The sequence below is a fragment of the Geotrypetes seraphini genome, chromosome 1 (genome assembly GCF_902459505.1).
Source record: "Geotrypetes seraphini chromosome 1, aGeoSer1.1, whole genome shotgun sequence".
Classification (NCBI taxonomy): domain Eukaryota; kingdom Metazoa; phylum Chordata; class Amphibia; order Gymnophiona; family Dermophiidae; genus Geotrypetes; species Geotrypetes seraphini.
Genome location: NC_047084.1, coordinates 487020369 through 487038875, shown reverse-complemented (window position 1 = coordinate 487038875; position 18507 = coordinate 487020369). Strand labels below are relative to the sequence as shown.

Here is an 18507-nt window from a genome sequence, read left to right as displayed (position 1 = left end):
CTTTTCAAGGGAGAAGAGGCTCAATTTCTCTAGCCTCTCATTGTGTAACCTTTTCAGATCTGTTTGTGATCCCCTTCTTAATCATTCCTAGCATTCTGTTTGCCCTTTTCGCCGCCGCCGCACATTGCACAGACAGTTTCATTGACTTGTCTACAAGTACTCCAAAGTCTCTTTCCTGGGGGTTCTCTCCAAAGTATAGCATCGGACATCCTGTATTTGTGCATTGATTGAACTATATAACCTAACATTATGATTCTGTAAATTGGCACTTTGCAAAATAAAATAAACTCTTCAGCTATGTTCAGAATTTAGGAAGTTGGTTGTGCTGAAAACTTTTCAGCACTCCCTCTTAGGGCTTCTTGATTACTTAGGGGACTACAGAATAGTGAGAAAAACTATCTGGCTTCTTTGCTCTATACACAATCACTGCTTAAACTCTTCCTAATTCTAAAATCAGCCCAGCTGGAATCCACCAAGCATCAAGCCTTCCACTTTACAGCACCATTTACTTTGTTTTTTAATTTTTTCTCCCTATATCTGGGCAGATATGTCTTTCAAGAATTTCAAAGTTGCAATACTACATATAACCTAAATCAAGTTCCTAATTAGAACTGTTTAGCATAATCTACCTTAACTCCCATTTTTCCCTTTTATCCTTCCCTTCTAATTTTTCCCTTTTATCCTTCCCTTCTTGATTTTATTTTGTTTTGTGTATGTGTGCCAGCTCCTGGAATGAATGTGTGCTTTTTTCCTATCAATACTGTAGTTCTTTTCTCACTGAATTTTGATTTTAGATTGTAAACCGCTGTGATCTGAAGATTCAGCCTAGGCAGTACAGAAAGTTTTAGTAAGCCATATTGTCTACAATGAGACCTAGATCTAGACCTAGATGGCGACTCCTGAAGTGGAACCTAGCATCAATGAACTTGTAGGTTATATCTGTCAACCAGCAGATGGCCAAACCAAAGAAAATTGACCCCAAGAAGTCCACAGAGAAAAAAAAATATAGGAGAAACCAAAAAAACACTGTGGAGTGACTATGTTCCTGAAATGGACTTCATTGAAAATATCAAAGTTCCAAAGATACAATAAAATAATCCACATAAAAACCTGAAGGATGTAGTCCGCTGAAAGCGTAGGACCTAGAAGATGGCAACAGAGCAAGGACATCATGCAGCTGTAGAACATTCAATTTCGAATGACACAGTGGAGTTATATGCATGACTATGGCATCTGGACTGATCTATGTATAAACAAATACCAAGAAAGCAATATTGACATTTGAAAACGTACAGATCTCCAATCAAAGCAGCAGTAATTGTAGTCCACTGACACCTAGTTTCTACAGCTGCACGAAGTCCTGTCTGTCTCTACCTGCTGGTTGACAGACATAACTTACAAGTTCTGGGTTGGTCTGGTAGAACTAAAGGAAATAAAATTATCAGGTAAGACAACAGAATGATAAGTAGAAGTAGTAGTAGCAATTTTTCCTGGGTTTATTTACATACAAGATGACTGCGTTAACACAATCACATAAATAACAGACTAACTTTTCTTGCTCACAATACAGTAAATGTATCTAGCTACTATTGAGAAAAAAAAATAAATGAGTTCATTCCATTTGCTAGTAAGGTACTAAAGCTAGCCATACCTGTCTTGCTGCAGCTGAGGTCTGCCTTCCATTGCTGTGATGAGTGTGGGAGCCAGTTCACATTGCTTTTCTACTGGTAAACGGGGGTAGCCCATCTTTATATAAATTATAGTAAAATTCTAAAAAAAAGATGAGAAAAAAAGACATTTGTTTTCAAGAGTAATAGGACTTAGTCAACCAAACAAAGGATTCATTAAAACAATATGTTTGCAGAATATTAAACCAATCAGTGTTGCCATATTCAATTCTTACTCCAACTTCTTAAAGTTTTCTTATAGGTTCTCTATCAGCTGAGTTATGTGTTTGGGTATTCCCATTTGCACTACAGTTCTCTCATAGTTTATTGTGATCCACACAGTTAAAAGCTTTGCTGTAGTCGATGAAGCAAAGGTATAGCGTTTTTTGGTATTCTTTGCTCTTCTCCAATATCCATCCAACATTAGCAATAATGTCTCTTGTTCCTCAACCTTTTCTGAAACCAGCCTGAACTTCAAATAGTTCTTGCTCAATGTATGATTGGAGCCTTCATTGTATTATTTACAGCAATATTTTGCTGGCATGTGGAATTAATGCAATTGTTCTGTAATTGTTCCAGTCCTTGGCGTCACTTCATTACAGAGTTTAAATGTATGAACACACAGATCCAGCAATGAATGGCTAATTTGTCACTAAAGACACTCTGGGCATGGTTTGATTACACTGAACCAAAAAAGCATACTCGTATTCAAAACTTTTGTTTAAAACCTTTAACCATGACAGGTCCAGCTGATTTAAATCATTAAAGAAAAGTGGTGTTAAACTAAAACAACCTCTATGCAACATCAGCTGCTTTCTAGCAGAACACTACTCACGGTAACAAACGAGACTGCAGCTGGGTCCTGGTACTGAACCAGAAGGGTCTCTACTGGTAGCTGTATTTTTGGACGACTTTTGATCCGTTTGTTCAGATGGACCAGCAGCTCCATGACCTGGAAGGAAAAACAGTTGGCATTTAATTGTACTAACTCAAACATTTTTCTTTTGGAGGCATGCCCCATACAAAAGGAAAAAGAACAACTTAAAAAAAAAAAAAAAAGACAGACACACACACATACTTCTACATGGCAAGAGATATGTAGTCTTGTGTAAAGAATATTTTTAATATGCTGTAAGTTATAAATATATGTATAACTGAAGGAGAGATGATATGGGCTCAAGAGTTAATGTACATAAAAAAATCAGAGTCTTAAATGAAAACATTTTTTCTTCAGGATCACAGTAGAGACCAAAGCTCTGCCTAACTGTAAAAACCTTAACATACCAGATGGGAGAGAGTAGGAAGAACACTACTGCTAGAAAAAAAGTCAGTATGAGGAGTGGCCCATAGATAAAGCACAGTTACTTACCTGTAATAGGTGTTATCTAGGGACAGCAGGCAGATATTCTCACATGTGGGCGATGTCATCCATGGAGCCCGGTACAGATTGTTAAAAAAGTGTACCATCACATTAAAACTTTTCAGTCTCGAGACTGCCCATACCGCACACATGGAAGTGCCTTCCTGCCAGACATCGGCTCACAGGACCACCAGTTCAATAGAAAGCCAAGATGCCAACTAGGGGAGATGGGAGGGTTGTGAGATTATCTGCCTGTTGTCCCTGGATAACAACTGTTACAGATAAGTAATTGTGCTTTATCCCAGGACAAGAAGGTAGTATATTCTCACATGTGAGACTCCCTAGGTGAGACAAAAATGGGCTGGAGGAAAGTTGACTGTTATATAAAGAATAAATTCTGTAGAACTGCTTGGCCGAACCAACTATCCCATCTGGAATGATTCTCCAAACAGCAGTGAGATGTAAAGGTATGAATTGAGAACCATGTGGCTTCTTTACAGATGTCCTCAATAGGAGTGTATCATAGGTGAGCTACTGAAGTTGCCATTGCTTTATGTACCACGATATGACCATGTAGGGGAAGCATGAGCATAGGAGAGATAATGACCGCCAGCCATGTAGAGATGGTTCTCTTAGTAACAGGAGTTCCTAGTTTGTTAGGATCAAATGAGTCCCGAGACCATCCGGGTGGCCATTCTCTGGACTGACTCCAGTCTCAGCACATCCTTACGGTAATGCGGCCTCCAGAATTGCACACAGTATTCTAGGTGGGGCCTCACCATGGATCTATACAATGGCATAATGACTTCAGGCTTAAGGCTGACGAAACTCCTGCGTATGCAACCTATGATTTGCCTTGCCTTGGATGAAGCTTGTTCCACTTGATTGGCAGTCTCCATGTTTTCACTGACGATAACCCCTAAGTCTTGTTCTGCTTCAGTTCTTGTTAGGATCTCGCCATTAAGGGTGTAAGTCTTGCATGGATTTTGGCTGCCCAGGTGCATGACTTTGCATTTTTTGGCATTGAAGCTGAGTTGCCAGGACCAGTAGGAATAGGTCGTGCATCATGTTGTCGGACATTGAATTTATGTCTGTTGTGCTTTTGCCCACTACATTGCTTAGTTTGGCGTCATCGGCGAATAATGTTATTTTACCTCGCAGCCCTTCTGCCAAGTCTCTTATAAAGATGTTGAATAGGATCGGCCCAGGACAGAGCCCTGCGGCACTCCACTGATAGCTCCATCATTTCGGAGGGGGTGCCATTCACCACTACCCTCTGAAGCCTACCTTCAAGCCAGTTCCCAACCCATTTCGTCAATGTGTCGCCAATCCTATAGAACTCATCTTGCTCAGCAACCTGTGGTATGGTACGCTATCGAATGCTTTACTGAAGTCCAGGTATACGATGTCCAGGGACTCCCCAACATCCAGCTTCCTCATCACCCAGTAAAAGAAGCTGATCAGGTAAATCCATGTTGACAGGGATCCCGTAGATTCTCCTCGTTCAGGATCGTATCCAATTGGCGTTTGATTAGAGTTTCCATTAGTTTGCACACTATTGATGTGAGACTACCCGCTTGTCCTGGGATAACTACATGTACCCTTTTACACCTATTAAAATCCCAAAAATGTGTGTGCAAGTCCTAACCATGCTCCAACTCTGCCCTTGGAAATACCTCTGCCAGCTGTAAATATTTTTTACCCACATATAGTCTGAGCAATCTTACAAGAAATTTTGTACATAAATCTCTATTACCAACTGACTGCTAATAGTGAATACAGAAAACATACTTAAGCAAAAGTATTAGTATTGAATTAGAGATCAGATTTAGGAAAAGATAAGCTTGGGCCAAAGCCAGGGGAATCTTCCTAGTTTCTTGAATTACTCAGAACAGGGGGAACTTGAAGAAACAGACTTACCTTTTTCCGCACTCCTTCCTGTGTACTTGATAGTTTTAACAAAACAGGAGGAAGAAATTTGGATATGATATCCTGTAACTGCTCATCTGTTTCTGCATGTCCAAGGCGCAAGAAAACACGCTCAAGCTGATCTATTTAAATAAAGACAATCATCAGTATCCCAAAAAAAAAAAAATAGTACTTGAAAAATTTTAAAAAGAAAACCTAGTCATCGTGGGGTAATTTTACAAGGAATTTTTCATTCATTTTATAAAATGAACCTCAAGGCTACATGCCTAAATGTACATGTGGTGACAAGACAGTATGTACTTTTATGTGACCCACACATAGGCACTCTGGGGCCGAGTTTGAGCACAGCACAGGTGGAATCACGATTTATGCACATTCCCCTGGGATTCTATAAACCTGCATGCCCAACTTTATGTTAGTGCACAATGTTGAATGAACAAGTTACAGAATAAGGTCAGTTATGTGTGTAAATTTAATAATAAACTGATAATTGGTGTTAATGAGCAAGTCTACAATTGACTTTAATTGGTGCTAACTAGCAACAAATGGAAGATTAGGTTCTTACCTCAGTAATCTTTCAGTTCAAAGACGTTGGATTTTGTACTGAAGCTGCTGTCCGCCTATAGTTGCGAACTTTGCAGATGGGTGTCACTCATATCTTTTAACTTTCTACCTGAAAAAGACGCAGGGAGACCCAGAAACCTGCAAAAAGCACAATGCCAGCTGCGGAAACCATGAGAGAACATCATCCCCTTCACTAGTGGAGAATAGCTTAATCTTCAGTTAGTGACAAAGCAATTGAACTCCAATGAAACACAAGAAAAGAGGAGGGACATGGCAAACTTCCCCGAAACAAACTACATTTCAGTTCTGTTCTATAAGTCATGACAAAACAATAATAAACAATAAATAACATGAACTCAAACTTAGAAGTATCTAGGAACCAATCTGCTATGTACAACTATCACTGTCACATAAACTCCCCTCAAAGGTTAAGAATAGTGGGGAGGGGGGTTTTCTACTCATCCAAATGACAGGAGAAGTCTCGTGATGGACATGTGCAATGTACAAGGAAGAAAACAGGCGAATTAAAAGTCTGGACAGGGTGGGCCATACAGAATTCTATGTCTTCTAACAGAAGGAAGGTTACCAAGGTAAGAACCTAATCTTCCATTTTCTTGCAAAGACATAGGATTCTGTACTGAAGCTGATGTACCAAAGCAGTGGCAGACATCTAGGGAAAGACAGAAGAGCCTGCTCGCAGCACCAAGAACCCAAAAGCAGCATCCTCTCGGGTAACCACGTCCACTCTAGAGAACCTTGTAAAAGATATGGAACATAGACCAAATAGCTGCTCTATAGATTTCATCTGGTGGAACAGCCCGGGACTCTGCCCAGGAAGCAGCAACTCTTCTAGTTGAATGTGCTATAGTAAAGATAGGTGGCAGTTTTCTGCACCATGCAAATCCATCTGACAATCGAAGCCTTGGAGTCTGACTCATCTTCATTTGCTAAACAGCACAAAATGATGGTCAGATAGATGGGAATTGTTAGTCCTCTCCAGGTAGTGAAGAAAAACTCTTTGCACATCCAGCCTCTCCAAAATCGTGAAAGCGGGCAAACAAATCTCTTAATTTGACATGAAAAGCTGAGACTACCTTCAGAAGAAAGGAAGGAAACTTCCGCATAGAAACACCAGACTAACATAGAAACATGATGGCAGATAAAAGGCCAAATGGCCCATCCAGTCTGCCTATCCCACACTTTCTTGAATTCAGATACAGTCTGTCTCCATCACCTCTTCCGGGAGACAGTTCCACAATCTACCACCCTTTCTGTAAAAAGGTATTTCCTTAGATTACTCCTGAGCCTATCACCTTTTAACTTTATCCTATGCCCTCTCATTTCAGAGCTTCCTTTCAAATGAAAGAGACTCGACTCGTGCGCATTTACATCACATAGGTATTTAAACCTCTATCTTATCTCCCACCTTTCCTCCAAAAGTATACATATTAAAATCTTTAAGTGTGTCCCATTACAGTCTGTCCCATCTTATGGCGAAGACCACGAACAATTTTAGTAGCCTTCCTCTGGACCAACTCCATCCTTTTTATCTTTTTGTAGGTGCAGTCTCCAGAATTGCATACAATATTCTAAATGTAGTCTCACTAGAGTCTTATACAGAGGCATCAATACCTCCTTTTTCCTACTGGCTATCCCTCTCCCTATGCACCCTAGCATCCTTCCAGCTTTCACTGTTACCTTTTAACCTGTTTGGCCACGTTAAGATCATCACATGCAATCACATCAAGTCCCCCTCTTCTGTCATGCACATAAGTTCTTCACCCCCTAAACTATACCATTCCGTTGGATTTTAGCAGCCCAAATGAATGACCTTGCATATCTTAGCATTAAATTTTAGCTGCCAAATTTCAGACAAAAGAAATTTAGAAAACCAATCCAAAACTACCTGATGAAGATCTTTGTCTGAAAGTAAGTGAAGAAGAATATCATGATGAACTATATCAAACGCTGCAGATAGATCAAACTAGAAGTAGAATAGAACATTTATTTTGGAGACGAATTTGTTGAAATTTTGAAAGAAGAGAAATCAGTAGGGTTTCAGTGCTAAAGTTAGAACGAAACCCATGTTGGAATGACTGAAGCAAAGAAAATTTCTCTAGATAGTACATTGACTAGCTACAATTGATTCTAACATTTTTGTCAATAGAGGTATATTAGCAATTGGTCGATAATGAGAGGGAATTGTGGGATCTAAATCTACTTTTTTTAGAAGAGGAATAAGTGTTATTTGTCCCATAGAATGTGAAAAGTAACCATTTTCCAAAGAAAAATTCAGTAAAGCAGTTAGCCACGTTATAGCTTGAGGAGAAATATTAAGGAATAAATAAGATGGAAAAGGGTCCAAGTTTAATTAAGTTTCTTCAAGTTTCATTAGGTCTTTCTTCATGTTATTCACACCAACCAGAGTGTCCACTCTATTGCAGATTTTGGTATCATGCACAAAAAGGCAAATCTTACCAGACAGCTCTTCAGTAATATCGCTTATAAAAGGTTAAAAAAATAAAAATCAGGCCCGAGGAAAGGTTTTCTGCAAGAGAGAACCTGTAATTCTGAGATCCGCCTCACTGAGACAATGGCCACCAGAATACCATCTTGACCATAAGAAAGGCTCTTCAGAATGATATTAATATCCCATGACAGGAAAGGCCAGTGCAATGGAGGACACGAATGGAGTGCCCCCCTCAAGAACCGAGTGATGTCTGGATGAGATGCCAGCCTCCTTGAGCCTGAAAGCATGAGAGGGTTACTACTTGTACTTTGAGAGATGCAACAGCTAATTCTTTTTAAAGTCTAGCTTACAAAAAGGCCAGGATCACTGGAATTGGCTCTACCTGCTCTTTAGTGCATCAGAGCTGGAAAGCCATCCAGGTTTTAGCATAAGCTGCAAACAAAGGTTTCTTTGCTCTAAGACACTGTCCCGTAAACTTTTCCAGCCAGCGGCACACTAAATGCAGTGCCCTGGCCGAAAGGCACCCAGATGTTGATGCAATGACATTACGCGCATGCGTGATGTCATCACGTCAACGTCCGCGCATGCGCGGAGGCCCATCTTGGTGCGACCCCGCCGTTCACTTGATAAGGAAAAACTTAAGAGGGAGCTATTCTCAACTAGTGAAAAGAAGAAGATGAAAGATATGAGTGACACCCTTCTGCAAAGTTCACGACTATAGGAGGACAACAGTACAGAATCTTATGTCTTTGCAACAGAATTAGCAATTATGCATGCAACCACCCTTGGACGGTATTTTATACCATGCACGTGCAAATTATATTGTATGCACCTAAGGAATGTGTCCACGGGAGGGGCACTCCTAGCAGTTACCGTGTTTCCCCGAAAATAAGACACTGTCTCATATTAATTTGGGGTCCAAAAAAAAAAATGCACTAAGGCTTATTTTCGGGGATGTCTCATTTTTTCATGTACGATCATCTCTCCCTTCCTCTCCTCCACCCCAATTCTTTCTCTTTCCTTCCCCCATGTGCAGCATCTTTCTTCCCCTCTTACCCATCCTCTTGTGCAGCATCTTTCTATCCCTCCCCCATCTCCCCATGCAGCATAACCCCATCAACCCTCTCACCCATCCCCTTGTGCAGCATCTTTCTATCCCTCCCTCCCATCTCCCTGTGCAGCAGAACCCGCCAACCCTCCCACCGCAAGATCAATATACCTCCACTCCAAACAGCAGTGGCGGTAGCACTCTGAACAGGCTGCTTTGCGGCCTTCCCTGTGCTGTGGCATTGATGAGAATTCTCGGGAGCCATTCAGGAAGCCGCTCAGCGCCGAGCAGCCGAAAAAGAACTCGGCAATGACTGACTTTTGGTTAGCAGCAGGGCAGGAGTGCGGAAAGCTCGTTCCTGCCCGCTACACCTCTAGATCACTAGGGATTCCAGCGCAGAGGAGGTACCATAGGCAGGGCAGGGAAGGGGGGGGGAAGGGTGGAGAGCCTGGGAGGGATAGAGGAAAGGGGGCTAGTTAAAGAGTCTGACATAAAAGAGAGGGGGCTGTGTGCAGTGCCTGGCATGGATGGAGCTGTGTGCAGAGCCTGACAGGGGATGGAGGGAAGGGGGCTGGGTGCAGAGCCTGACAGGATAGGGCACTTGAATATTAAGCCACCTGACATATTTGAGTCAACCATTTTCCTCCTTTTTGGGAGGAAAAATGGGGGGGGGTCTCAACATATTTGAGTATGAAAAGGAATGGTGGCGAATGAGCCATTTATACTTTCTCTTTTTAAAGTGAAGTATAGTATGGTGAGCTGTCCTGTTTTGTGCTACGTTTTTAAATGGATACGCAACTGACATGCTTCCTAGTGAGAGCAGAGGGTGAAATTTAATTGGGGTTTCTTGCTTTACTATTATTTTGTACTTATCCACTGAATTATGGGTTGTATTTAATTCTAAAGTTATATTTTATTATGCTGCAAGAGCTTCTTTAAGCTGTCCCAAGGGATTGAAAATTCAGAATATAAGTATGATTAAGTTAGGCTTTCTCCTCTTTTGTGTCTAAGGGATGTTTGGTACAAAGAGCTGTCAGTCATATAACCGACAGTCATAAAAAGAAGCCCTTACCTGATAATACCTAGCATGAACCCAGCACTTGCTTCACTATCCTATGGAGGGAATTAGTACTGCTATTGGGAAATCTAATAAAATCCGCTGCATCTTCCTTTAGTGTAAAAGCATTTCCTATTTCTACCCGCATAAATAGGCTCTGTTCCCTATCAAAAAGTAGTATAAACAACTAGAGAAGATATCCCTGCACTAGGCGAATAAGCATATTGAGAGCACATCCTCCCACAACTAGGACACAGAAAATCCTAGGCAGGCTCAGATTACTCATAGAAAGGTAGGGCCTTGGAAACCTTGAAACCCAAGGAGGGGTTATTACAGCAGCTGCTGCCTCCCCACCCTTTTGATATAAGGGTGAATGCCAGCACATACTGTAATGTCACCAGAGGGGTATAGCAGGAAGGTACTGCCAGAGAGTCTATACAAGCAAGAAGCTGCAAGGCAGCACTGCATATCTGATTAATCTAGCACAGAAAAAAAGGATGGCATAGCACATGGGTTTAGCATGATATCAGCATACAAGTTTCTAGATAAGTTAAGCAGAAAAGGGTTTTGTGCAGAAGTTAACTCTGCACAAAAACGTCACAATGGACACCAGTGTCCAGCAAATTAAAATGTATGGGAAAGAGGTTATTAGCTGTTCAGCCCCATTGCAGAATAGCAAGCATAAGACTAAGACGAGAACAACCTTAGAATGCCTGTCTAAGGAGGCACAGAAGGGTAATTCATTCTTCTTTAGAACAACAAAAAAAAAAATCACTATTAAGGAGTAGAGGAAACCTCACACGTATGCAAAATTTAAACCTCTATACCAAAATACTCTAAATACACTCTCTCATAGCAGAGAAGGAAAAAGCCTCAGATCATGGAGTGCCAGCAACAATGGCTCTACCACACATACATCACAGGTATAAAAAAAACCTTCAATGCTCCTTATGAAATATTAACACCCAAGTTATATGCTTTTGCAAAACCTTCAATAGAATCTGAGGATTTAATGCCAATTTCTTCTTTTTGCTGCAGCATAACAGCATTCACAAATTTTAAAACAGAATAGGAGGCGACAGTTCTTATCTGAGCATGTGCTGGAATGTTGTCTGCATATACTGTAAATGATCAGCATCACAAACTTGTGTGCAAAAACTGTTTTGGCTATTTACCCACAGATTAACATTCCAGCATACGCGCTGATGTACACCGTCAACTTTCATTTTGCTCAGACATGCATCTGGTATTCTCTCATTGATTAGAACACAATTCCTGCATACTTCAAATTTGCTTTGGATTAACTTATTACCTCAGCAAGCAAAACTTTTAATATTATATTTGGATTGGTGCAAGATTAACATGTAGCTTTCTGCATTGATCCTGGAGAGCATCTCTGTCCAATGCTGAAAGCTGGTACCAACAATAGCCCTCACAGTCAGCCAGTTGCTGTGTATTAACTTTCTAAAAAAATAAATTGTAGCTGAATTTAGATTAATGGAGAAAATGTGTCTGCCCAGTAAAAGCAGATTAAGCAAATTAGGGTCACCTCAATGGCTGTGCACTGGCCATTAAGCTAAACTTGCCAGTCCATCGTGGCTGGTACCACTTTATTCCAAATATGGGGGTGCAGGTTAATGAACAAACACTCAAAAAGCAAATGTCTGCGTAAATGAAGACTACTAATGGCATAGCAAGAATTAACAGGTATATTATTGTTCCCCCCATAGGCCCTCTGAACAAGTATATTAAAATGTTTGGAAAACATTATGCAGAAATACTGTCCTTGCCCTTAAGTTTACAAATTACTCTTTCAGGCCATACTAAACCTTTCGCATCTCAATAATAATCACGACCGAAATCATTGGCAAAATTGAAGTGTATGGTCAGGAAATAAAACCACATGAAGGTGGTATTGGTTTCTTGCTAAACAAAGCTCAATCTGCAGATAGGTTTACAAACCCAGCACGTGACCAGCTTCTTGCAGCAATATTCAGTGCTCAGCCATTCAACCTATCAGTCCTTCAAGTATACACAGTTACACGCCAACAGATGAGAGTGCAAAAAAATGAAACTGATACGTTCTATGAAGACCTAAGTCAGAAATTTAAGTACCAAACAAGATATACTCACTATTGGAGATGACTCAAATGCAGAACAAACAATATGGGCGGCAGTTGGTCATGAGTAAGTTTGAATTCAGAGACAGAAATGAACTTGGGAAAAAGCTGTTTGCAGTTGAGAGTAAACTGGTGATTTGCAACACAAGTTTTCAAACAAAAGGATTGCTGAAAATGGACACGGAGCGCTTGTAACACAATCCAAAAACATGATTGACTGATCAAGAAGCAATAGATAATATCTGTGCAACAGTGTCAAACTTTCCAAGGAGCAGATATAGATTCTGATCATAGCCTGGTGATTTGCAAACATCAAGTTAAAACTAAAACAGATAGACATGGCAAGATACATCCAGATTAGAAGAAGCAAAAATGAGGCATGGTTATCAATGCACACTAGAATCAAAAGTTAGAAATTTTGATGAGGAACAAGGTCTAAACAAAAAAAGCAGAACATTTTAACTACAGCAATGCTAAAAGCAACAACAGAAGTGATTCCTCAGCAAAAGAAAATCAAGAAGAAATGATAGTGCAACAGAAAGAACTGAAGTCTAGAAAAGAAGTACAGAAAAGCAGTACAGAGCAAAATGTAACAAAGAAAGAAACGTAGCCAGAAAAACAAAAAGGAAATGGTTGAACACTATTACAGAAAACTAGAGAAGCAAATTATCAGAAACAAAAGAAACTGGCAGGCAAGGCTTTAGTTTAGAACATAAGAATAGCCTTACTGGGTCAGACCAATGGTCCATGAAGCCCAGTAGCCTGTTCTCACAGTGGCCAATCCAGGTCACTAGTACCTGGCCAAAACCCAAGGTGTAGCAATATACCATGCTACCGATACAAGGCAAGCAGTGGCTTCCCTCGTGTCTTACTCAATAACAGACTATGGACTTTTCCTCCAGTTTTGGAGTTTTGGAACTTGTCCAAAAACCTTTCTTAAAACCAGCTATACTATCCACTCTTACCACAACCTTTGGCAATGCTTTCCAGAGCTTAACTATTCCGAGTGAAAAAAAAAATTTCTTCCAATTGTTTTTAAAAGTATTTCCCTGTAACTTCATCGAGTGTCCCCTAGACTTTGTAATTTTTGATGGAGTAAAAAAAAAAAAAAAAAAATATCCAACCCCAAAAAAAAAACAAAAAACCAATCCACTTGTACCCGTTCTACTCTACTCAGGATTTTGTAGACTGCAATCATATTTCCCCTCAACTGGCTTTTTTTCAAGCTGAAGAGCCGTTTTACACATTGTAGTAATCTGTACAAACCACAAATAGATTGTGAAACTGCAGTGCAAGTTATCAGAGAACCACAAGAAATATAACTTCCAAGTGCTGAAAAGGATAGCAATATTCTAGAAAAGGAGATTCAGAGAGCAGGTAAGATGATAAAATATGATGGAGATGATATAAGATATACAGAAAATGTAATGCACTATGGTGAAGGAGAAATTTATCTTCACTGTTCCCTGTGTAAGCAACAGTCATATTTAAGATTTGTTACTCTGGACACCTTTTAAAAAGCCATGGTAGAGATTCTCCTGTGGCAAATGCACCAAAGCCATAGGAATTGAATGGGTTCCAGTGCATTTTTCACACCAGTACTCCCTACCATAGCATTGTAAAAAGGGGCCCTTTGTCTTCAATAGGACAGCAAATTTAATACATTAATAATGCAATTAACGCATTAAACCCCCCCCCCCCCCCATTTATGAAGCTGTGTTTGCGTTTTCTATTGCCGGCCACAGTGGTAAAAGCTCTGATGCTTACAGGAATTGTACGAGCATTGGAGCTTTTACCACCATGGTCAGCAATAAAACACTAATGCAGCTTGATAAGAGGGTGGGGGTAAATATTAATGCACGTTAATTCAGATCCCCTTACCTCCTCAATCCGCCCTGCTGCCACAATCTGGTATGTCTCTGGAGTTCTCCCTCCCTTTGAACTTTCCGACGCAACTGGCAGTGCCACTGATAAGGCAGAGCACTGCAGACCAGCTAGCCCAGGGATCTCAAAGTCCCTCCTTGAGGGCCGCAATCCAGTTGGGTTTTCAGGATTTCCCCAATGAATATGCATTGAAAGCAGTGCATGCACATAGATCTCATGCATATTCATTGGGGAAATCCTGAAAACCTGACTAGATTGCAGCCCTCAAGGAGGAGGGACTTTGAGACCCCTGAGCTAGCCGTTAAAGTCTGTCTTTAACGAGTCCCAGCTACACAGAACAGGATGTGTATATACGTATGTACAAGAATGTGAACTTTTAAACAAATTCCGATACATACACAATGTAATTGATAAAATTTAAAAAAAAAAAATTATATAAAAAATGAGAGAAAATGCGCAATCACAAGCTAAATAAATACTATTTTTAGGTTAGGTTCCATCTTTTCCTACATACAACAGCTTGACCTCCAGTGATAGCACTACAAAACTACCACTAGTGGTTACCAGTGCCATTTTGAACCTAGTGCTAGCAAGAGCAGGAGCGACTCAGGGGAGGGAGGTTGCTCCTATCCTGGCACCCCTAAACATCAGGGCTTAGGAAAGGTAAACCTGGGGGGGACTAGGCAGGGTGGCTCTTCAGGAGGAAAATTTGTGTTTAGAGGGAAGAGAGGAACTGCAAGATATAAAAGACAGGAGCCCCCCCCCCCAACCTCCAAATGTGGTTCCAAGGGGTCTGGAGGGGATATATAAGAAGAATGACAGAGGCAATTCAGTATAAAATGATAATCTGTTTGAAAAGACTTTGAGCCCCTTAAAACTAAAGTGGAAAACAATTTTATAACTGCCCTTAGGTGATTAAAGAAAAAATAAAAGGGGTGGAAGACTCTAAAGTCGTAGCCGGTTTTAAGTGCCGGCCGCAGCGGTTAACAGCTCTGACACTCATGAGTGTCGAAGCTGTTACCGCCATGGCTGTTGCTAAAAATCAAGTTACGGTTTTGTAAAGGGGGGGGATAGCATCCAGGTTTTAAAAAAAGATAAGACAAAAAACATTTCCTACTGTCCATTTTTTCAAAAATCTTAGGGGTCCTTTTACTAAGGATTAACTAAAGATTAGCAATATAAAGGGCCACATGTCATTTTGTGCACACTAAAAAGCGCACCTTGATAAAAGAACCCTCCCCCTTTTTCCCTTTAAAAAAAATACTCTTGTATTGTTGGTTTATTTTTAATAAATAAATCTTTACTGAAATCTTTAACAAATCACACCCATCTTTCGTTTTTCAGTTTCAATACAATTTGCTTAACAGCACCAAGCCCATTAATTCCCAATTGGCTTTGGTGTGATTACTGCGGGCTGCCGTAGTAATTAGTTTTGTAAAAGGGGGCCCAGGCATTTACCCCCACCCCCTTTTATGGAGTCGCATTAGATTTTAGGATTTTTTTTTTTTGGGGGGGGGGGGGTTATTGCTGATTGTGGCGATAAAAGCTCCTACACTCAGAGGAATTCTATACGCATCGGAGCTTTAACCTCCACAGCCGGCAATTTAAAAAACCCTAACGCAGCTTCATAAGGGGAAGGGTAACCTTACAACAGAAATATAAGTTATGCAAAATATTCTTTACCTTAATCCTATTGTTCCAGTAGGTCCAATATGTTTTAATTTACGTTACCCTATTTTACTATTTTTATTATGAACAAACCACTTAGAAGACTGATAGGCAGTCTACAGGTTTTTTTTTTATTAAACTTGAAACTTATTAAGAGGGTCTTTTAAAAAGCCAAGGTAGGTGATTTTGATTTCCAATCTAGACACCAGGAATATGATACCAGAGTGGACATGTTTTGGGACCATTTCGAGATTCCAAATTGGCATCAATTTTTAAAATTATTTAACAAATATACCAAATCAAATTGTTTGTTGGATGACTGTCCCTCGAAGATTATGAGAGCTGCAACATTCGATTTTAAAAAGGATTTATTTAATTGGCTGTTGTACTCACTAAGGGACTATTTTATGATGAAATGGGATATATCTTGATTACACCTATTCCGAAAAACCAGAAGGTATCAGTTGCCCTGAAATCCAATTATAGGCCAATAGCGAGCATTCCCCTGTTTACAAAACTTTTGGAAGGATTGGTTAATTTAGATTCAGTGAACTATCTAGATAAATTTAATATCCTTAATAAATATCAGTCAGGATTTAGAAAAGATTTTAGTGCAGAAACAGTTTTAGCTTCAATCCCTGATCAACTTCATGATCATTTTAGTAAAGATTCTAGTGCTTTAATCTTGCAATTGGATTTTAGCAGTGCTTTTGATTTGGTGGACCATGAAATACTGTTAAGTTGCTTGGATGCAATGGGACTTTCAGGAAAAGTTTGGAATTGGTTCCAGGGTTTGACGAAACGATCATACCAGGCTGACGGGGTGATAAGATGGCAGCGGTGAGTGAGTCGCAGTGAAGCGTGTAAGAAGATCGGGACGTTTTGCTGGACGTTTGCAGGAGTATTTTCCTCTTACCTCTCTTTTGAGTGCAATGCCGCCGAAAAGGAAAGGGGTGTTGAGGGCTGTTTCCTCGCCAGCCCTCTCTTCGACACCCATGCAGCAAACTATCCAGCAATCGCTGGAACGCTTCTTTACGACTCAATCGACGGCAACCCGAGATATCGGAGGTGGTGACCCGGTTTTGGGAGAAGGCGGTGGAGAGCTTTTCTCCATTTCGGGGAGTGAAATATCTCTGTCCCCTCCGGATCCTTTCGTCCCCGGGTGTCCTGCTACAGCCGGGACTCAGCAGCGGGAGAAACATGACCCCGGAAGGGAAACCATGGAGCTGCCCGGTGAGGGCGCTGGACCGGAACGAGCAAGTGCAGGGAAGCTGAAAGAACCAACAATCAGCATATCTACACCAACACCATCGGAGGCTTCCTTGGGAGATATCTGGGTGCTTTTACAACGTATGGAGGCTTCTATGGCTAAAAATACTGAGGAGGTAACAAATATTAACTTTAAAATTGATACTTTAACTAAATCTATTGACTCAGTTAAACTGGATTTCTCAAACCAAAACAAACAGATACAGGAGGATATACAACAGCTTCAAATGTTTAAAACAGCAATAATTAAAGATAATTCCTCTATACATAGGAAATTAGAACAATTTGAAAATTATAATAGGAGATTGAATCTTCGTATATTGAATTTCCCAATTTCACCTGGTATTCCGCCTATTGATTTCTTCAAAAGATATTTGATTGAAAAATTGGGAATTTCTCCTGAAAATATTCCTCCTTTAAATAAGATTTATTATTTGCCAAACAAAAAATTTCCTCAGGAAAAAAATGTTGAACAAGAGAAAAATAATGGACAAGAGGAACAGATTGACTTTGCCAATGTTACTGCTCTTTTGGAACAAACTTTGAATCCAGATACTGCAAGATCTACACTTCTAATATCCTTTGTTTTTGAGCAAGATTTAAATATGATCTTAAGATTATACTTTAAAAATTCTCAAAAATTATTTGGGGCACAACGTATTTGGATTTATCCAGATGTTTCCAAAGTGACTCAGGAGCGAAGGAAAGAATTTCTTTCCCTACGACAAGAAACTCTAAAATTGGGTGCTACATTTCTTCTAGCCTACCCCTGTAAATGTTTGGTAAGGTATTTGGGAGTGAAATATGTTTTCTTTTCATTAGAACATTTAAAGGAGTTTCTAAAAGTTAAAAAGATTACTAAGAGTTAAAGGATTACCAAGGTATGATGTAGAAAGGAATAAAATAAATTGGAGGGTGGCCGTGCCTCATTAAGCCTTTTCCTTTAAGTTAAATTCTTTAAATTTATGTCTCCAACTAGTGTATGATTATCACACCCCTTTTAGTGGTCTAAGGAAGGGATAAAAATGTATTTTTGAATTTTCAATTTGAATTGTTTTGTTCAAATTTGATATATTACTTTGGTGGAACCTGTTTTCTTTCTTTCTCTGTATTTCATGGAACAAGATTACGCTTGTGAATTGTTGTTTTGAAAAATTTAAATAAAGAATTAAAAAAAAAAAAAAACGATCATACCAAGTGGTTTGTGATGGTAATTACTCTCATTCTTGGAGCAATCCCACTGAGGTGCCTCAGGGTTCCCCTCTATCATTCACACTATTCAATATCTATGTTTTGTTACTGCAAAATTTAAATTTTTATATAGAAATGCTGATGATATTTCTATTTTAATTCCTTTAAAATATTTAACTAATGACATTTTAAAACAAATTTCTCATATCATGACTGAAACAGAGCAATGGACAATCAATTTTAAATTGAAACTCAATACAGAAAAGACTAAATTTTTTCT

At 39.8% G+C, this 18507-nt stretch overlaps 1 protein-coding gene across 2 annotated transcripts in view; it reads right to left on the bottom strand.

The window, feature by feature from the left end:
- Window positions 1–18507, bottom strand: part of ECPAS (Ecm29 proteasome adaptor and scaffold) — a 336957-nt gene that overhangs the window by 301032 nt on the left and 17418 nt on the right. For both annotated transcript variants that reach the window (XM_033926317.1, XM_033926309.1), the window contains exons 2-4: window positions 4948–5078; window positions 2503–2619; window positions 1652–1770 (exon numbers count right to left, since the gene is read on the bottom strand). In XM_033926317.1, the coding sequence (XP_033782208.1) occupies window positions 1652–1770; window positions 2503–2619; window positions 4948–5078 (367 nt within the window). The remainder of the gene's footprint in view (window positions 1–1651; window positions 1771–2502; window positions 2620–4947; window positions 5079–18507) is intronic.